The sequence below is a fragment of the Pararge aegeria genome, chromosome 4 (genome assembly GCF_905163445.1).
Source record: "Pararge aegeria chromosome 4, ilParAegt1.1, whole genome shotgun sequence".
NCBI lineage: Eukaryota > Metazoa > Arthropoda > Insecta > Lepidoptera > Nymphalidae > Pararge > Pararge aegeria.
In genome coordinates, this window is record NC_053183.1 from 17,582,122 (window position 1) to 17,604,934 (window position 22,813).

Sequence of the window (22,813 nt, forward strand, 5' to 3'; positions counted from 1 at the left end):
ATTGTCAGATTTAAATCGAACTGTGTCGTCCCACGATCTGTCAAGTGTCAAAAATAAAACCCATTTTGGTCTTTCGAGCCATTTTCTGTGCTCATTTATAATCTCGTCTTTGTCTGTCCAGCGTCCACTCAGTGAAATTGTGATTAGTGATTCTAGTGGTGCTCAATTTAAAAGCGGGCTTATCATCAGCGCTAAAATTAGAAGGGATAAGTGCACAGTTTTCTTTAAAATGATCTAAATGAGATTAATTTCATGGTACTCTCATAGTGAATGAGCTGGTGCGAAAAACTCTGTGTTTTCGATAAATGGTAATTGTTTAGAGCATCTTGCGTAGTTTAAAATGACCGGAGTGCGTGTCGGGCGAGTGCCCAAGCGCAGGAGAGGAGCTCGGGTGAAGAGTCGGTCAGGTAAAGCAAGCCCGCATGCTGGCGCTTCGCCCCGCTGTTTTCTGACTGCGGATCTGATTTTTGCTTGAAATGCGTAAAAGATTTAGACAAGCGCTTGTATGAGATATCATTAATGTGTTTTGATGGGCGTACCCAGCTTCTGGTCTAGGGGGCAAGTGAGATTTTTTAGGTCAGATCGTCGGCGGCTATTTTGTGATTTTTTTTTAGATGGCCCTCTTTAATAGATACTGGGTCCAAAACTTTATATTTTGTTCATTTATAGCTGTCTATAGTTCATCCATATTCTGCCACTTTTCCAGGGGGGGTAGCTGCCCTCCCCTGCCCCTGTCTGGGTATGCCCATGTGTGTTTTGTTTTTCTGTTATTTGCTGCCAATCAACCAATAAGTCTCAGTCCAGTTTACATGCTATAAAAGAAATGTTAACTTTTTCATTTGTTCAATCAATTAGTTAGTTTTAGTCTTATAGTTCACATTACCATTAAGTTTTATTTTAATTACAATTGAAAACTACCAAACATGTGTAAAAAAAAAAATTAACATCAGTTCAGGGTTGTTCAGTTCATCTGGCAAGGCAAGCCCAGCCACTGGCCACTTAGGACATGGATTTATAAAAAAATTGTTTCCATGTTTAAGAGCTCACTAGAATTTCCAAAATATCTCGCCAAGGTAAACATACTTTAATTGTTTATTGTTGTTTTGGATTAACATAATTATAATGTTGGGAATGCAGAACAATACTATTTTAATGCTCCAACACAAACAGAATCAGCCGTGTAAAGCATTCTCTAAGAGCTGTATAAGAAATTGCTTGACAATCATTTTTAAGTATATAAACAATTTCACAATAATTTTATTACTCTTAACATAAGTATACAGTATTACAGCTATTTACACAACTTACCTTTTTATTTAAAATAACAAATATTTCAAATTTAGGTTTGCCGGAAAGATGCTAACTTTAATCTTTTATTTCTACCATTCAATTCTTGGTGTAATGGTGTGTTGTATTGTTGAAAGAACTGGATAAAATTTACTCTACATAAAGTATATCAAGTAGTCTTGTGGGATGGAGTAGACATGCTTAAATGTATCAGCTTTCAGCTGAAAATAAATATCCAATGTTTAACTTGACTCAAAAAATACCTAGCAGGTTTTTATTCTTTTGTAGGTTAATTTCTAGCCTACAACACCACAGTAGAGTTATTAGTTAATACATAATATTTTATTAGTTTACACCTCTAATTATAAATAATATATTCACTCAAAAGTTCAAGTATGAACTAAACACTTACTTTGTAAAGTAGGGTACTAGCTGATAGAAGAGTTCCCTTCATCCCCTTTACAATATAAAGGGATGAATAAGCAAAGGACATAAAATAGAATATGGGAGGCAGGGCCTTGTTTAAATTATAAAGCATGCAGTTAAGAAAAATTGGAGTTGAAATAATATTGTGTTGCAATTATTTATAATTACACAATGATTTTAGATATGGGCAAAATTTAAATAACTTTGGTTAAAATAAAATATTTGACATTAATTATAGTCTAAACAAGAAATAGATCAGATATATCTGTAAAGGTCACTTATTTCTGTAACATTTAGAATGAACTGAGTTTTACTTCTTGTATGAAAAAAGGATCACAATAGATTTAAATGTCAAGGCCTTAATCCAATCATAGGATAGTTTTAAAAAATTGAGGTAGAATAAAATAATTCTACAAGTCAAACTTGTATTTACTGAGGCTAATATGTTCAAACAAAAAACCATATAAATTATTCAGCCATATAATTTTACCAAAGATTCATTTCAGTAGTAAAAACTTTGAGATCTTTTTTTGAGAATTTTAGTATAATAAATAAATATACTACAACAATACACACACCTGTGTTATGGGTATTAAGAACTGATTAATATTTGTATGAATTATATACAGATTAACACCCAGACAATGAAAAATTTTCTAGTTGTGGGCGTCGAACCCACAGCTTTGGACTCAGAAAGCCTGGTTGCTGTCCACTGCGCCAATCGGCCGTCGGCTACACAGTTATTATTAAATAGGAAAACCCTTTTATCAGTAACTTTCACTTTGATATTGTATTGCTTTATGATACTATCAGCCATTGAGCTGTTAATTGCCTTACGCTATGCAAATAACAAATTATCATTTATATCTAGATTGTATAATAAGGATTTAGAATTGGCCCTGAAGGGATAACATATTGGAGCATATTTATACTTTAATGTTTTGATTTGATATATGTTATCAATTAGGTACTTCAAACTACCATCAGAGCCGCTAGTGTGGATTTAAAAGGCTAACTATAAGAGTTATTAACTCGCTGACAGTTATGTTACGTTGTCAATTTTTTTCATTTATTCTTCTTTACTTAGCTTATTAAAATTAGCCTAGAGTTTTTTTTCTGTGGTAATATATATATGTACCTACTAGCAAATTGTTATAGTGCTTAAAGACTAACTAACCACAGAGATTGTTATTTAGTTTGATATCTTTAGTAATTACTACAAATAACTGATAGATGTCTGAGCTAGAAGTAATTAATTAATATCCAAAAATCTATTAGTCTATAGAATATTCCATAAATAGTGGTTGGCAGCAAATAAAATCCAAAACATTTTCTGTATAATACAAGCTTTCTCTTAAATTAATGTAGCAGTGAAATTGGTTTTTATACTAACAATGATGATGACTTGATGCAGGAATTTAAGGTGCATGATGACAGTAGAGTGATGATCACATAACCCTCAACAGTCCATGGTTATACGACGGAGATCTTTGGAATGAAATGGTACAGAACCATACTATACTTATATTATTCATCATCTGTATTTGGATGTAGTTATGCAAAGTAGAGTAAACTCATTGATTTTATCAGAACTGAGAAAAGTGCTTTTCTTTCACACATGATACATAAAACGGACAGTACTAATTTGTATCTCATAAAATCTATACAGTGTATACTTTGAGCCATGTGTCAGGGCCATTTAAGACATTTTTAACCTGCGTGTTCTCCTTGTATGCCTGCAGAAGTGTTCATGCACATGTGTGGACTGAAAACTTTGTGATACAAGACATACCTAATAATATATTTTGCTAAATAGTTGTGGTCCAGTCACATCCCTGGCATTGTGTTTTGTTCGTAATTTTACATGGCTTAGTTTCCTTTGCATATCTTCATCTATTTATAGATTCATTTCCTTATTAAACTAAGACTAAATGTACATTTTTTATTATTATATTTTTATTAATTAAATACTTATGCTAATATTCTTAGGCTATCTTTTTATTACTAACTTACAAAAATATATATAATGTCATGTACATTTAATTTTGGTACTATTCATAATTTAGTTAGATCATAAATGCGAGACATTGGAATGATTTTCGTATTGTATTGCATTTTTATCATCATCTGGGCCTAATTAATTCTTGGTTTGATATTTAAAAAAGCTATTATCTAAATCTACTATCACTGACTATGGGCATTTAGAAATAGAAAATATTTTAAGTTAATAATTTATTATTAAGTTATGAAATAAAACTTATAAACACGTTGTAGAGGTCTTATAAACACGTGGTGCTTCGCTGAAGACAGGTCAACACCGACGCCGTTGACGGCACTCGTCAATCCTTGGTCTTAGTTACTACTGTGTACCCACAGTCATATCATTTCATCAATCGATTTCAAATATGTTAATCATAAGTTTGTTTCTTCTTCTCTATTCTACCGCATAACAGTATTTTACGGAAAATGAGGTGACATTCCTAGTCATCCCAAAGATCGCGCGAAGCTATTTTTATCCACGTTTTAGAGTGCCAAGTGTGTGATTTTGCTTTCTACGTTTACTTACTCGTTCGCGTGAAAGTTAACTACGATTTACGATTATCGAAAGAGCGCCATCTAGTTAAAACACTGGGAAACAGGCTTGTCAGGAAGGTAGGTAGAAAATCCAACACTTGGCTCTATGTCGTGAACAGTAACCTACATATATTTTATGTACCTTTAAAGCTAGATTGAATAGGGCATATTCTGTATTGTATGTTCTTCACCCCAACTTAGAAGACGTCATCATTTCTTTGTGTAAGATGTTTTCGCAGTTAGGCTCAAGCCTTATATTAGATATTTGAAATGTGTTAATTATGTTGGCGAAGCTACCGTAGATACAGAAGTATTGAAGATTGATGTTACCATACGTTTGGCAAAGCATAGATTGCTCGTAAATGGTATAAAGATGGAATTTCACTCTAACAACAAAGTTACTCAATGTTACAGTTTCTCGAATAAAAGTAAAACACAATTAGAAATTGTATGTACAAATTTGAAATTAAATTTTTATACTTTCAGCCATATTCCATTCGTTATTTAAAATCAAGTGTGCGCGTTAAAATCTTATTAGATTAAGTTCTCAGGTATAATCGGTTATATTAAATTCTTCCGTCATGGAGTGCATGAACGTGTAAAATAAGTTGAAAATGGAATTTCCTGCATAAATTTGAAAGGAGAAACTGCTTTCAGTTCTATTATTAGCAGTTGCTAACAATTCTTATAAGTACTAGTATTTCTTATATGTAGGTGAATTGTCGTGGCGATACAAAAAGTTGCGTCAATTGTTCATTGTCGTGCCAGGGGCTATTATCTAAAACCCTTTACAGACGTCACCAACTTACGTTCCAACTGACTGATAGCAATAATTTAGCTCTTTTTATGATCTGCTTTCCCGTCTAATCTAATAAGCTTAAGAATAAGAATGAAAATTTTCCCAATAGAGACCAGTTGAATCCACTGTCCTCTTATTTACATGATAGTATGTAAACCATACAAATAGTAATATTATAACAACTATGTGCTGAAATTTAAATCAGTCTACAGAAGAGAAGAAGTGTACAGTTAACAGAGCCATCCTCATCACGCTAAGAAACGAATAGCGTGAATATATTAAATTGATTATTAATTTTGGGCATATAACCAATTGAATACAAGGTTTGTCTACCCAAGGAGTTTTTTTCGAATGTTGATTAATCTCTAATTGCCGACGATTTGTCCTTGCGTTCGATTGCGCCTTTTTGGTATTACTTTAAATTACAACTACTAGTTGCTGCCATTAATACCTCACTAACGACTAAGATGTCAATCCCACTTGCGGTGCTAAGTTCGGGCTTAAGCAACAGAAGTAAGTTGGGTACGTCTGTAGGTTTAAGTAGTAGGAGAGGCTTTGAGTCGTGAAAGGAAAATCGGTGGCATTCTGAAACAGCGGCCCATTAGCATAACAATCACGCCTTACTCGAACAATTATTACGCTTACCTAACCGTCAACGTGCCAAATGCCAACTCACCTTTCTATTTTCAAATTTCAATAAAAAATGTTGATCAATTGCGTGGAGGACTCGGGCAACGTGTGTGTAGTAAAATTAATTAGGACTGACTACTGAAAAAGTACCCTGGTTCTTTATTTTGGTGTATTACGATTTACAACCTCTACTCTAAATGCATTACAAAGAAGAAGAAGAAGAAACACTTTATTGCACGTTTAACATACAGGCAAAGAAACAGTAAGTAGTATACGGTACACAATGTAGACATGCAAAGGCGGCCTTATTGCTGCAAGCAATCTCTTACAGACAACCTTTGTAGATAGGACTTACAGCAAGAGAACGGGATAGAGCCAAGTGATAGATATACATAAATACCAAAATGTAAAGATACAAATACATATATAATTTAAATAAATATACGTAATATATAAATATACATAATATATATAAATATATAACGAACATAATATATATAAGTAGATTTTAACAAACAATTTAAAAGAAAGAATATAAAGAATCTACTTTAAATTCCATCACTCAAAGAGAGGTCGTAGTCCTTTAGACGACTCTTAAATATCGGAAGGGAACTACTTCCGCGGGTTTCAGCAGGCAGGCAGGTTCTAGTTTTCAAAAACTCCCTAAAACATGGTGGTCTAAAGCATAGTGCTATAGTTGGAAGAATTACAGGTTAACACTGTAATATTAGTTAAGATGAAAACTTACACAACGGTACCAGTCGAAACGTTTTTTATATAGAGCCGTCAACGATAAGCTTTCAGAAAATTCGTTACGCTCTCCAGGAGGGGTCGGCTGTCTTTCATAGAGCTATCAGATTCGGTTTGTGAATCACAGCAGGGTATATCCCGATGATTCAATTTATCGTAAAAGCCTTGAATCTAAAATAATATGTAAGTAGTTCACGATAGTAGCAGATTTTTTGTGCAATCTTTATCCGAACAAAACCTGGGTTTTTCTGTCACGAAATTCTCAGTACCAGTCCGGAGATTTCAATTTGGTGATTGGTGGGGTATTATTTTTAAATAATTAGACGTTGACCGATAAGCATTGCTAAGTTACCCATTTTTGCTTGTCTGATCGTCCTTCTGTATTCTGTGGATCGTTCCATTTAATTATGTTATTTGGTTACATGATAAAAAAGCCATTTTCACTAAGTCTTGTAGGCTCTTCTTAGACCAGGGCGCGTATGGAACCCTCCTAGATTTAGTGTTAATTAAGGAAATGTAGTTACCATCAACTCCCAATAATAGTAATACTTTGTGTGGGTATGAACGCTTCATAAATGCCTGTTATAGGTCTACACGAATAAAACGTTTTTTAATTTGGATTTGAACTTGTCATTTTCGGCTTTAGGCTATCTATCGACGTTTGTTTTTTTTAAATAATTTAATTTATTTATTTCCATATCATATAACATTACTTATATTATATAACGCGGTTAATCCAAATCGGTCCAGCAGTTATGCGACAAACATTGCGTGTGTCCGTACTACAGAAGAATTATATATCTTAAGATAAATAGTATGATAATCGTTAATCTTTAGGAATTGCAATGGTAACTCTTTTATGGCGGAGCAAATGGGTTAATAAGACCTCCATTTAGGAACCTGACGGACGGACGGACCGAGTTCAAATACACACACCTAAATTCGGAGATCTCATTTGGCCCGGGCAATTGGAACCACTATATAGATTTCGACTTTAATTTCGACCTAGTAAATATTTGTAGTGTGCCCTAAGCTATGAGTAATTACGAAAGCAATTAAGCAAGTTGTTTGGGGTGCTATTGATTTACACTCGAACCCGGCCTGGAATACTTATATCAACTCTCTGTCTCTGTATTTCATGAATATTAAGTTATTTAAATAAAATGGCGATACATATTTCAGAATTTAACTTTGCGTTTCTACCAATAATCTTCGTAGTGATACTGCTTATGATATGCTTAGAAGGCAGGTTGTAGGACGTGTTCCTTGCATTTTTATAGGCGATGTTTTTTTTGCTCTGTCGGCTATCACTATAAAAATAATATAAGGTCTTAAAAGAGTGGTCGTGACTCGTGATCGTCATGAAGTGTCGTTCTTTTGGGCACGAATATCCACCTCTTCTCTGTGCTGATATCCTGGTACACGTTCGCAAGCGGCCACTCACAGCAGATTTGCATTAACTGGTCAATCCATGAGTGACCATTTCGTTACCCCTGCCTTTCACCTTGCTCTGCACAACTTTACGCTCTATGGCCATTCTTTCGGTGGAAGACATCATGTTAAAAGATGACCCTAGATGCTATCGGACGACGTAAGATTCTAAGGGATGGCAAGAACTACGTATGCCTTACATGGATAGTAGTAGTGTAGTGTAGTTCTTGCCGTGCCTTATAGGACATAAGTGCAAATTCGTTCCACGAGACTCCAAGAATATACCACCAGCAACTCAGAGAAACCTTCCATTAATAGTCGATTTAAAAAAACTAAATCTACGTTACATGATAGACCAGCGAATTAGTTATTAGGTAACAATAGGATAGCATTGATTCGACTAAACCTTTCTGAGCTTCTTTTTTGTTTGAAAATATTGTGAAACAATAATTCTTTGCTCTCTTTATCTTCCCATCGAACTTTGAGTGGTCTAACGAGTGAGGTTTGAACCTCTCGAATCTCCTTCTACTTAGTCGCAATTTATTCGGTCACCTTGAAGGATCGTGAATGATTGTCCTCTAACGTATTGTTTCACGGTACTTAGCTTATTTATCGTCTTAGTTCGAAGTAGAAAAGATTCTTCTTCATCTTAGCTAAGCGGATCCGCTTGCAGGCGTAGTTTACTGTTAAGGCCATGTTGCTCGATGTAAGGTCGATTGGCTTTTCAGTTGGCGCACACGTATACGTGTGCACTATTGAAAATTCATATATTATTAAGATATCGATTCTGATCTTTTTCCCCTGCCCTGTCACGCGTCGAACTTGATTTCCACATCATTGTATATTATTATATACAACTTGTCACCGAATTACGAAATAATGTTGAAGGATGCATAAGTATATTTCAGACAGAATCCCCCTGTAAAAATATTAAATCAAAAGAAGCAACTTTATATTTCCATACTAAAAAATTCAAAACATTCTAATCGTTTTTATGACAACCCTATTGAAGATAAAAGACCGACACCCGCAGGTACTATACCTACACTTCGCGACGTGTACCTAATGAAGTGACAGGAGTCGCTTGGTTCTTATTTTGCGTTAGGGCTGTTTCTGATTTTTTTGAGTAAAAACTATGGGTTGACTCAAATACCATTAGGTTTTCGGCTTCACAGATAAGTGTCCGAGACAGTAGATAATGTACCTCTAAAGCCTGTGAAGTATTTTTTCGATTTTCATTTACACGTTGTGTATTTCCATCATCCCCCCAGGTTACTAAACTTTGGTTCATGTCATTAATTCTATTGTCGCAAACCTTCCAATTGGTTCTTCAAATTAATTTGTCTTAAATATAGTGGTTATAGCCCAGTGGCAGAACCTCGACTTATCTTTCGAGGACTCAGGGTTCCCAGCACGCACCTCTAACTTTTCTAAGTTACGTGCGTTTTTTTTAAAGTAGGTAATTAACATATCACTTGCTTCAACGGTGAAGGAAAACATCGTGAGGAAACAATGTTCTGAAAGGCGTTTGGAGTCCACCAATCCGCACTGGATTAGCGTGACCCGTGCTCTGTAGTGGGCAGGTAATGGGCTGATATGATGATGATGATGACTACCGTAAGTCAAATTTAGCGATCTCCATGGCGCAGCGGTGAGCGCTGTGGCTGTAAATGTAAAAGTCTCAGGTTCTGTTCCTGGCAGGGGCAATTTAGAATTTCTCATTCCTCAGGTCTTGTCCGCTGAAAGATACAGGCGTAGCTAGTTACCAGCCTACCAACAAAGACATGCCGCTAAGCTAAGAAACCGATTAGGGGCATAGGTTTGATATAAATACCATATCCCCAATAGTTGTAGTGGAATTAAAGGTATAAATACCCTTTTCGGCCATGAGATATCAGAAAGCTGCCAGCGTCACAGCGATCGTTTCAAATTTCCGTTAATAAAGGTTTTATTGAAAAACCGGTCTTCCGCAATGACGTCAGCCGTCTGGATAATAAATCGAATTGACTCTCGTATTTATCGCCATAAGATATTATGTAACACCCGAGTAATTAATAGCTGAAAGTATACCTAGAGTGTTTAGGTCGTCTGGGATAGAAAGGTGTAATTTTCCTACTAATTGCCTTAACACGCCACTGTGAACTGAATCGATCCGTGTATAATGCCAAGGCTAAATTCAAGAGATACATCTGTAATCGGTTTCCCGGGGCTTGACGATTTGCTCGGTCCAAGTAGCAAAGAAAACGCAATGAATGAATGAATGAATGATTTATTTATTTCTCCACATTATGTGTGTGAAAATGTGTATTACTTATATATATAAGTACTATTTTGTTAAGCACAGCACAGGTTTTAAGCATTAGTGTAAACCACAGTGTTAATGTGGAGACTAATGCTTAAAACCTGTGTATTTAGCCACCATGCACTTTTCCCAAGAAAGAAATATACAAGGATGAATATTGAATATAATATAGTTTAAGTAATGTTAATATTACAGTTATTCGATATTATTCAAATTTAAATAAGAGTAACTTTAATGTTCAATATTTTCAATAATAACAAACAAATCTACTCCTGTCTTAAAAAAATAAATTAAAAAAATTCCTTTATTTTAACAGAAAATTTAACTAGGTATGTAAAGATTTTACATTTTATTAGTATTAATAACAATAATTTATTTAAAATTGTAATATGTGCTCTGCACTAGAAGACTGCTTTAATATATCTACTGCAGAGTAATAGTAATAATAATAATTATTGATAATAATTTTTTATTGTTCAATTTAACATAGGTACAAGTTACATTACATCTGCACAAGTATAACTTATATTAATGTTATAATTTACTGTCCCCAAGCTAAGTATTAACCTGTGTTATAGGCGACAGTGCTCTCCTTATAAATATGGCTCGGTTAAAACAAAAAAAAAATAAAGATATGAATTCGCAGGTAACGCTGGAAATCATATTTGCACTAGGTTTCAAATATATAAAAGCATTATGGTAACTACGAAGGAACGTCCGAAACGGTACACTCGCACAGATGCAAGCGCCGATGAGGTCCCGAAACTATTAATCCCGACTAAAATCCTGCGATAACACCTTTAGCTCCTTAGTTTAGTAGCAGTAGAGCTTTTTCTGACCGTTTGTCATGGAAAGTACTGCCGCCATGTTTTTTCTGCCGCCAACTGTGTTCGGCAGGGTGATTACGTATCTCGCGACAGCAATGCGACAGGCGTAAATCTTGCAATCACTGCTGTCAAACGTCACTTTTCCATACAATTAATAAACAAAAGTGACGTTTGACAGCAGTGATTGCAAGATTTACGCCTGTCGCAAACCTGTCGCGAGATACGTAATCACCCTGCCGGTCTGAAGGGCGTTGTTGCCGGTTTAATTACAATCACATGAGGCTTAACACCTACGTCTCAGGGTGATGGACACTGGGCGGCACCTTCCGGAAAGGGTCCTTGCATGCCCTGTGAAGCGCTGCACTGTTTATATGGTTTTGTAAATTACCATCAGCTGGGACATCTGCTTGGTCTGTCATTTATTAATATAAAAAAAGAAACTATACTATAACACAACAACTTTATATAACTAACTATGTACACGCTTCAGAAGTTATACTTCTTTGGCGTAACAAGATAAACATCTCTTCTAATTTTTATCTTTAATTAAACGTTTCGCCTAATTCAACGTTTGTAGATAAAACGACACTAACAATAGAAAAAAGTATATTTAATACATTGAAAGTTTTCTTATAACGCATTACCTAGTTATCTCATTATCGGACAACTAAGTTTCACTCAACATTAAAGCTTGAGATTTTTGTACAATTGAATCAATTAAATCACCGGAATGAGGCCGCAGACTTTGAAACCTTTTTTTAAAACTAAAAGGTTGACTATAGCTAACTTCAGGGTGTCGGTTTTCTGTGACGGTGTGCGCGCGCATCTTAAAAATTTACTCTAATAATTTTCAAAGAAGTATCACTTCAAAAATTCCCACTAATGTCAAACACATCCTGAGGAAAATAAAGGCGAGGATGAAGAAGATGCTGAAGATGTTCTCTTTACCAAATTTTTTTTTATACAGTCACTTATCATACGGATGTCAATTTGCTTCTATAATTTCTCCTTGGATTATGATTGCCCTTCGGAGAGATATAACTGTATTCACTCTCTATACCTACCTACTTGTCACTGAAGTTGGATTCATTATATTTATTAATTGCTGACGTCATTAAAACCATACAACTGATGCATGTTCTTGACAAACACCCAAGCACGTCATTCGCGGTTTGAATTGCCCTGCAATGTAAAAGTATTGTATACTTTTATATATATGTAGTAGGGTGTGTGTGATTATACAAAAAAATATTTTTAAATAATAGCGTGGGATCAGTAGAAGTAGCTTCAGTTTTTTTTGCGATAGAGCTCGTTCGGGGAAGCCTTACTTTCACCATGCATATTTCTGCCGCTAAGCAGCATTGTTTTAATGCTGTGTTTCGGTTATGAAGGCGTGGTTGCCGGTGTAATGAGGCTTAACACCTACGCCTCAGGCAGTGGCGTGCATTGGGTTTCTTACCAGGGTATGCATACTGCAGGAAAATTTAATAAAACTGCTAAAACTCTCCTCCTATACGGGTTATATATCAATTTTAGGGTATGCAGTGCTTTTGTGCATGTATGAAGTGCACGCCACTGGCCTCAGGGGAAATAGTGGCATGTTTCAGGACGAGTTCCTTGCATGCCGTGCGAGGTGTTGCTCTGTTTTTAGGCAATGGATGTCCACTCACCATCACATGTGCCATCTGCTTGGTCCGCCAATTATAACTTAAAAAAAGTTATAAAAAAAAAAACCTGTAAAGTTCTATACCCATAATAGGTAAGTGATTGTTCTACCAGAATCGTAGTCATTAATTTCGATTGAGCGTTTGTTTTTTGTTTCCTTTGTACACTTCATGTATCTTATGTTCACAATCACAATTTATGGTACATAAATAATAAATAAATAAATAAATAAATAAAATAGTCCAGTCGTTAGGAGTTCGGCTTGACTTTCGGGGGGCTGAGTTCGAATAGCAAAATGCATGTGAGGAAACCTGCATTTCTGAGAGTTCTCCATAAAAATCTCAAAGGCAAAATGAAATTAAATGTAAATACGTTTCTTAATGTTTTCATTTTTTTTTCACCTAATTGATAGCATTTCAAGTCCGCCATTGTTATCATAATTTATGGCCCGCGATCGATCGTCTAGCCTTTAAGTAGTCGCGCTTAGTACTCTAGTTTCCTTGGGCTTTTTAGTTTAAACTCCGACTTTTTTTATTTCAGAGGTGACAATAAGCCAAAAGGCGCTCCTTCTATACAATATAAATCATTGTTAACTTTCACGCAATCGAAAAGTAAACGTAGGTATAAAATCTCACACTTAGGGCTAAGGAGTGTTTCTCAGTATTCTGCCTCAGATTCCCACGCATTGAATGAATTAATTTAAATTTCAAAAAATCCATGTTAATTCTTGTTTACTAAAACATACGTACACATTTCCAGTGCTCAGAATGATGGCAATAATGCAGGACAGGAATAGTGAGGAAGTGCCCCGGGAGTTCCTCGAGACGGGGCGCACGGGCCGGCGTAACGCCATGCCTGACATCCTTCATCCGCAGGGTGCGGAGATGACCACAGCCGACCTGCCTTCTAGACTGCAACAGCTTGTTACCACGGGTGAGTGAATCTATTAAACTTTATGTAAAGAGAATACAAACAGTACATGCTACATATTGCCAAAGAGGATACAGACACTGAGTCCTATAGATGTGTTTGTCCTACATTGCCTAATACGTAGTGTTTGTAGTAAAAGATTTATTTTTAAAACAAGATTAAAATCACTAAGCTATCTCACTTGATTGTTATTAATGACGTTGTCTTAAGATAGCGAGCAAACTTTATTGAATTGCATGCCATCAATAAAACGATTTTGGTATACTCATTGCCAGATATTATAGATACGTTTACATTTTCATGCGTTGCCGGTACTTTGTAAAATAAAGAAAATGGCGGACGGTTAGCTAAGCCATAATATTCAAACTCCTTTTCCTTTGTACCGAAAAGACAGAAGGACAAATGAAGACAAACAAAAGCTTATAAAAATATCATCAACAGACTTGTAAAAGGCACAGCTAAGTGTGGCCTTGTTCCACCTTTTACCGTTATGTAACTGTTGAAGGACATACGTGGTCAACTTATAATGGAAACGCCGCATCGAATGACCACGCCGACCCTGAGTTATTCATAATATATATTGATTACCACATCAACGTAGAAATACTACCCGTTAACTGCCTTTTCGGTTTAGTGGTTACAATGTTTGATTACAGAAGCGACGCTTTAGATTCGATACCCGAGTTTATCTTTCTATATATTCACAGATGGTTCTGGAGTTAAAAAAATAAGTTAGGTTCGGAGAGCAGCTTTTGCAGTCTATCTCGGTTATTATCGCTAATAGCAGTAGTAGAGTTTTTTGTAACAGAGGGCATAAAACGTGTAAAGTGGAAGTACTACGGCCACGCTTACTTCTGCCACCAAGACCTGTGTTTGTCCCTTGGATGGCCTGCGAAGTGCTAAGATTATAACCTTAGGACATCGTTGACGATGCCGATGGAGCCAATTATAACTATTAAAAAAACCATTCCTGATCTCTTATTTTAGCAGGGCGGAGGGACTAAGCTGCAGCCCTGCAGACCCACCAGTTAGACCTTCCAACTTATTAGCTATTTATGCAACTGATACGTTATTACTAATTATGTACAATTGCAAACAGATTTTATATACGACCATAAATTAATATAGAATTAAATCATTTTTTATTTAAAAAAAAAATTGCTCCAGTGAGTATGAATATTTTGCATGGAACAATTATAATTGGATTATTTTAAATTTGCTGCCTGATGACGATGTCGACATAGATTTTTTGTCCAGAACAAACCATAACGAATAAAAAAACATAAGTCAAGTCTTTCGTAATAATTTAATCCCTTTGATTGGCTTTTCGATACTTCTGTCAAATTCATAATTGGAACATATCGATACCGAAATAGATGAATTAGGTAGGTAATAAATGATTCCATTGTGCCGAATTATTAAGTACTTAGTATATTTATTAAGTAGTCTATGGCGCTCCCCGGCCCATAAACTATCTCTGTGCACAAAATCAAGACAATAAGTTGTTTTGGTGCTTCGTGAATATAGTAAAAACGAGCTTAAACGCGTTCGCATTAATAATATTAAGTAGGAGCTATTATTCACTATCGACCCGCCCCGATTTCGCACGGGTGCAATGTGCTAATGTTGGGCAGTTTGGAGTGATTAAGAATACAATTTCGTAGTAGGTACATTAATGTAATCTATCTCGTGAGGTTTATTTATTTATTTTATTTATTTTATTTGCACACAAAACATACAGAAAAATAATTAAAAAAAAACGCAGGCAGAAGCAGTATACAAAAGGCGGCCTTATCGTTTATAAGTAATCTCTGACAGGCAACCTTAGGATAAGGAAAACAAAAGGATAAAAAAATACATACTACATACTAACACTTGAACTACAAAGCCGCAAATATTACACAAAGTTTAACCAGCGTTTGCAATTTAAGCGCACAAAATATATTTTCACGACATCACATTACAAATCTTCGAATTTCTTTGACTTTATCTTGTATAATATGAATGTTTTATATGTACGCGTAGTTTAAAAGATCCAAGCGTATAAACAGCGGGAGCAACTTTGTTTAATACTATCTAACGAAGATTAGGTTCTCTCATACCTATGGACGTCCATAAATTACGTGAGGTGTTTTTTTAAATTTTCTGTCCCTCCCTCCCCCGCTGGTGAAATGTCGTGAGATTTTATTCTACCCCCTCCCCCCTCCCCCAATCTCACGGGAGAATTTTCAAAATGTGGGTTTCTTACGTAAACGCCTCGTTGGATTGTTATTGTAAAGAAAAAACACATTTTTTACGACTAGTTAAGACTAGTAATCAATATTGCTAAGAGTTTAATTATAAGTGTAATAAAAATTTAACAAGAAATTGCGTGATATTTACCGAGACCCTCCCCTCTCTCCAACGTAAGATTAGATGAAATTTGAATCGACCCCCTCCCCCCCTAAACCTTCTCACGTATTTTATGAACGCCCCCTATGACACTTCCGATAATTTTTTGCGATAGTATTTGATGCTTCACCTTTTTTTTGTGTGTGGTATTCTTTTTTACTCACTAATACTTCCCGAAGTCTTGACGTCTACTTTATACTATGACGTATAGTCTTATGTAAACATGTACTTGGCAGTGCCGCAATTGTTTTAAAACACTACCTAATTATAATAATAATAGAAGGAAACCGTCACACAATGTTAGTTGGCATACGTGACTTTTCAAGAAGATTTCTTTTAAAAGATTTCCACGCACGCCATCTTTTATTTAGTGTCAAACTGCACTTTGTGACTATTTTGATGTAGCCCGCCCACCTATGGGCACCTATGCTGACTAGATACTGTGCTTTCCAGTAAGGAGTCTGCATTCGAGCACCTAGAACTCGTTTGTTATTATTCAAAATGTTTAAGTATGACAACCCTATTGAAGATAAAAGACCGAGACTCTCGTAGTTCTTATGCTACGCGTACCTAATAAAGTGACAGGAAACACATGTTTTTTTTATATTTTACATGTGATGTTAGGGCTGTAAGGATTTCTTTCAGTAATACTTTGGCAGTGGTCTACTCATGAACTATTAGGTTTCGGTTTCACAGAGACAGTACCATAATGTTCCTCTATAGCCTGTGAAGTATTATTTCGGTCTTCATTTACACGTTGTTTATACGAAAATCTGTTTCTTTGTTTGTTCTTGCTTTACGCACTATTCGACTTGATTTTTGGCATAGAGTTAGTTGAAAGGACGGAGAGTAACCTAGTTGCGTTTTATTCCAGGAAAATCAATGTTTCCCACAGGATTTGTAAAAAACCGTAACGAACGCAAGCGAAGATCGCCAGCAGCTAGTTATAATAATTTCATCATCATCATGAATCTACCAAAATGTCCGCAAAATAAGGTTTTTGGATTTCGACACCTCGGTTTAGCCCTTAAAGCTCCAGAATTCGTTGGCAGTATTACGTAGTGTTCAATACTCATCTATAGATATTGTTTGATAAGTTCTGTGTAGCAACAAATCCCTTATCTTAATCCAATTTGCTACTCGAAATACACGCGGTAAACTTATCAATTAATAACTCATTTATCAAAGAAACGTACACCTTATTACCATTACACTAAGTTGCTAATAATCTTTTGGTCTAATTATCGGCATCACGTGTGTCGTAAATCGTGAACATGACTATGACGATGGTTCGGGTCGTTATTGTGTTATCACTTTGACGTAGTATGATGACACAAATCTGATACTTAATAGGCAATAAACTGATAACATTCATGTATGTTTGGTGAAATGAAATAAAACGATGTAAATCTACTGATTGTTTGATATGCATGGCACGTTGATAATTGATATTAACTCTATCTGTATAAATAACGCCTGCATATATTCTACGTTTATCTTAAGAAAGTATAGTCGTTGTTGAAGTTAATCGGTATAACAGTAGCTATTGCAATAAATGTCATTTTTGATAAAATAACTCAAAATTATATTTAAAAAAACACGACATTTTGGATTTTATGTTTATCATCGTGCCCCCTTTTTGCCCCTTCTACCAATCAAGGCTTTTCTTCTTTAAAAATATATAATCCACCATTTTGTGGCGGCGGCCAACTTGCACCAATTTTCTTCGAACAAAGCTAAGAACACTCCACGAATCTCGTAAAACTGAAATTCTTGGTTCCCAATTTGTATTTCAACAAAATCTTTCTATTGCGTTGGTCAATTTATAATTTAGTTCAGGAGAACTTTACACTTCCAGATCTTATCTTGTGAGATGTTTTGTCATCCTAAATTTAAGTAATTGCCGTAGCCTATAAACATCTACAAAAATTAAGGAATAACCGAGACATTACTTTAAGCGCATGTCCAATACCCCATAACATGGTTTAAATAGTTGATGTAACATCGTAGATAGCCTAGTTTCCCAAAATTACCTTATAAAAAAACATCATCAGAAGTGGGATTGTCATTGTAATGTCAGCTGTATCTCTCATTCGCTTGTTAGTCAATTAATGCAATAAACATGAATCCTTTTAATTGATGAATATATCTGCACTATATGAGCGCAGATAATATACTATATTCTGACATCATCCAAGTCATGCCAATTATTAAGAGTTTATTATTCATCATTCCAACAATCTACTATTTTATAGTCATGTCCAATGCAAAAAAGGAAATCAGTTAACGAAATGACATCATTATGTGGTCATCGTAGTGGATTCCTTTTGGATAAGTTTGTATAGGTTTCTTTTCAACCAACTTCCAATAAAAAGGGTAATCCATTTAGTTGGTCAACTTAAAATTGTTTGTTTGAATGTTTTTATTGCACACACAAGAAATAGACAGGACACAAAAAAGGCAAATCAAGGATCATTAAATGATCTGGTGTAGATCAAGAAAGGAACTCCTCGATGGGCAATAATAAACTTCGCAATGAAATGAATCCTTGCATTCATTGATTAGTTTGACAACCTCCATGTCGCAGTGGAAGGCGTAGCCCCAGAAATTGATGGTTCTGGCTCCATGCCGGAAAACCCGGAACCACCCATTTCTAGGAATTTAGGAATTAGCAATTTCAGAATTTTGTTCTGGTCTGGTGACAGGCTTTTAAAAAAAGGTGCCGCAGAGCGATTTCGCGTAGAAGCCGATTAGAGGTATATAATTGCCATACCACTAACAGGTTAGCCCGCTACCATCATAGAATGTGTCGTTACTTATCCTACCATGAGATTGAAACGTGTTGTGAAAAAAATTGATTGTCTGTAAAGTCGGCTTACTGACGATAGTTGAACGTGACAACGTCGTAAGAAAATACTGATGGAATGGTTGCATTTTTCAAAAGAAAATTTTAATTTTATTTGTTTGATAGATATTATCGTTGCTATAAACAATTGACACCACATTCACTTTTCACTGCACTTCATCCTTGCCGAAAACATGTAAATGTATTATTGTATAGGAGCTGTCCACGCGGACGCATCGCTCACTCAAGTAGGAGAGAGACAGATGTCGAACGCGGAGGCCGACTGTGCCTCTTTGACGCTCGTTCCGCGCTCTCGCTTGCACTTCAAGCCTTGAATGGAACGCCTCAGAGCGAGGTAACGCCGCATACGTCATGTTTTTTCGTGCGTGCAGCCGGCTCCATCGTATTATAAGACGTTGTCACGTCAAAAAAAAGATATGCCGCCAAACAGCATTGCTGTGTTACGGTCTGAAGGGGCGGTACGGAAGTTTTACTGGCACATGAAGCTTAACACCTACGCTTCAGGTTGGGCGGCACTTCCTTGGATGTGTTCCTGACATATGCCCTGCGAAGAGTTATTCTGTTTATAGGCGAAGGCACAGTGAATACATGTTACTACAATTAATATTATAACAAAATCACGAAATAATATAGAACGATGCATATTAAAAGTAAATTTCATAAGGAATCACCCTGTAAACATATTAAATCAAAAAAAGCATATTTATTTTTACATACAAACGAATCCAAAACATTTTAAGTGTTTTGTTATGACAACCCTATTGAAGATAAAAGACATAGCGCGCACAGTACCCACGCTGCGCGACGTAGACGATAGAGTGAAAGAAGTCGCATGATTTTAATTTTGCATGTGATGTTAGGGCTATATCTGATTCCTTTTAGTAGAAATTATGGCAGTGGTTACCCAAATACTATTGGGTTTCGGTTTCACAGATAAGTCACAGAGACAGAACAAAATGTAACTCTGTGAAGTATTATTCCGATTTTAAATTACACGTTGTATAAGCTAAGATAGTATGGAAAGTAGACCCGATACATAAAATAATTACCTACATTCCACGCGACTTACCTACACTACAACTGCCGCTCGTCTCGACAGTCTGAAATACTTCGAAAACAGCTTAGTTTTTTAGTTTCCATACTGCTTTAATATATCAGGTGTGCTATATGGTTTGTCTGTCAATTATTATTACAATACAAAAAAGGGATTCATAGTAGTTAATTTCTTCTTTCCAGACCCAGACAATCCTCAGCCGGGGACTTCAAAAACCGACATAGACTCTAGCAAAGTGGACGAATCGACGGGTAAAAAGGACAGCTGCAGTTGAGCTGTCTCTTCCGCACAGTCCCGAAGTGTCGCGGACTCACTGGACTTGCCCAAAGCTAAAATAATCTCAATAAGGGCCCTCACTCACTATGACATAGAAATTCTATCGCACGCTTAGACTGGGTATATGTGAGTCACGTGCAAAACAGTATAGCGCAGAATAGAACAGATTTTGTAATGTAATAATACAATGGCGTACAAAGGATCTTTGACCAGGACAGAAAAGACCTTTATTTTAATTGCCCACTTACGCTTGTGATCCGATCGATCGATCGATCCTCATATTCTGCTAATTCTGTCGTACGCTCTGCTGTCTCGCCTGCGTCTCAGCATAGACTTACACAATTTGCAACTGTAAAGCAAGTTTTGTTAGGCCAATTTTACTTTGACGTTATAGTGTTCCGACACTCAATAACGACTTAACGATTGCGAGCCGACAAATTTTATACTAATGGTATTAAATTTATGTCTGTAAAACGAATTTAATTAAGTCTGTTTTACTTTAACGACTTCACGATTCCGAGTTAGCAAATCTAATAGTGTATCTGATTGTACTTACTAGTTACTCGTAACAAACGCAACACCAAAGTTACGTTGATGTCTCGAATTTCAATGGAGTTATCAAAGTTCTCGTTCGTTTGTTCATGGCATTAGTCAAATTTACTTAAAAAATTACATTGAGGTCGGTTGCATCCGTGATTATTGTCAGAACGACGTCCGAACTACATATTTGCACGCTCACAAAGTTAAAATGACCGCCCGTGCGTCCTTAAGATTTCAATGTCAAAGAAAGTCAGGACTTAGGTACTAAATAGTATTATTAAGTTGTAAGTGCGTATCCATACCCACCTTAGTACGTGGATATGAATGTAGCTTTTTATGTCCTATGAGAAAGGACGATATATATATCTACCCTCTGAACAAACTGTGCTTTCTTTTTTTTTTTTAACTGGCTGTACGGTTTTAGATTTATAGGCCTTTTGAGCCGTATGTTGTTTAGTTATTAGAATTAACACAGTTTAGTAAACATACAGTAGGGAAATATAACATTTACTATACAGAGGAAATGCCTGACGCATACCATTCTGTTGGGGAAACGGAGTAGTTATGAGGGACTTGCATCCTTTGCAGTCTTTGTGTCCCTCGATAGACCTATAAGTGAGAGTACAGATTCATTTGCGTATTCACCACAAAATGAATGTACCTATTCACTGGCAATGGCTGTGGTCTTACAGCATTCGTTTAGTTTGTATTTCTAGGATGTAATTGTTATGACATGCATTTGATCGACTTTGAGTAGAGAAGACCGGTTCTTTTATTGGAGTTGTATTTATCGACTATTGAGGCGGCTGATATTCTTGATTTAACCCGCGATTTTAATGGTTTTTTATCAACCCAAAATTAGTTCAAAACAAAGCAAACAAAAGGATTCCAGAAATGACAGAACCTCTTTATAAACCTGCACAATGGATGTCTAAAAACGAAACTCTAATTTCGAATCTGATTTTCGAAAAATCTATTCTTAATTGCTAATGTCGTTTATTACCGCTCTTCAGGAATACGTTGCCTCAATTTCATTACACTTGGTTGTGTTGCGGTACTTCTTTATAGGTATAGATTGCGAGAACCGCTTGAATACCAAAACAAAATTTCAAGACTGTATGGTTGCTATACTGTGGAGTTAATGTAGTGTGTACAAGAGATGTCGAATTTATATTGGTAAATGTTGAATTGTTTTTTTTTATTGCGTACATAAACTTCTGTTTAATCACGTATCTCAACTATTTATGGTTTTAAATATTTATTTTTGAGTTTAAATAAGTTATGGTCATTGTTTTACTAAATTTTATATTTGTATATAATATTAAATATGTCCTCCAATTCCAAAGGGCCAGCGTGGTGGACTACGGCCTTAATCTCTTCTCACTGTAAGAGAAGACCCGTGCCCTGTGGTGGGCGGGTAATCGGTTGATATGATGATGAAATGTTAAATAAATTTACAAAGAATGTTTTAGATATTTCTTCAATAGTCAAATAGTGTAAATTATTTTAAAGATATATTTAACAAGTATTTCTGGAACAATTATTATCGTTATTTTCATATCATATTCATTTACGTAACTGAAACACTATGCATTTTGTACCAGACAACCTTGGGGCATAACTCATTCATCTATGGTAGGTGCAAAAAAAAAAGATATTGAAATAAATGTCATAACAAAACTTTGCACGTATAATAAATAGTATCTAGAGAGTAAGTAAGGTGTGTAATTTGTGTAATTTTAACCCAGATGTTATAATGTACAAATAGGTATTGAAAATGAACAAATATATGCCTAGAATAGTAATATTGAACAAGTTTTTTTGTGTTTTAAAAAAGTAATAAATACACTGTATGAGTTACCCCGTGCTGCGAAAAAAGAATCGCGCGATTTTGATTACCGCGATTTATATTACGCGGACAGAATTTATACGCACGCCAGATTTTTATCGATTTATATTACGCCGACGAAACTGCCAACTACCGCGCACTGCAAATAATTTCTTTACGATTATTGACGTATATGAATGAATGAATATACACCATTTATTTCACACCACAAAAAGT

At 35.6% G+C, this 22,813-nt stretch overlaps 1 protein-coding gene across 2 annotated transcripts; it reads left to right on the top strand.

Annotated features, from left to right (window-relative positions):
• Nucleotides 1-36: 36 nt before the first annotated feature.
• Nucleotides 37-22,565, top strand: LOC120637737. 2 transcript variants are annotated; one of them, XR_005659454.1, is made up of 3 exons: nt 37-308; nt 3,128-3,216; nt 13,451-13,586. XR_005659454.1 is itself a non-coding variant. In XM_039909714.1 (3 exons), the coding sequence occupies exons 1-3, from the start codon at nt 341-343 to the stop codon at nt 20,204-20,206; spliced, it is 333 nt and encodes a 110-aa protein (XP_039765648.1). In that variant the 5' UTR covers nt 37-340; the 3' UTR covers nt 20,207-22,565. The 2 variants fall into 2 exon arrangements, 1 of the variants encoding a protein (XP_039765648.1); XM_039909714.1 differs by lacking the exon at nt 3,128-3,216 and adding an exon at nt 20,115-22,565 and having other exon boundaries at nt 37-407; nt 13,451-13,624.
• The last annotated feature ends 248 nt before the right edge of the window (nt 22,566-22,813 follow it).

Coding starts and splice junctions, on each gene's coding strand:
- LOC120637737 (XM_039909714.1), top strand. CDS start 341: ATGACCGGAGTGCGTGTCGGGCGAGTGCCCAAGCGCAGGAGAGGAGCT. Junction 408..13,450: donor TCGGGTGAAGAGTCGGTCAG/GTAAAGCAAGCC, acceptor ACACATTTCCAG/TGCTCAGAATGATGGCAATA. Junction 13,625..20,114: donor GCAACAGCTTGTTACCACGG/GTGAGTGAATCT, acceptor TCTTCTTTCCAG/ACCCAGACAATCCTCAGCCG.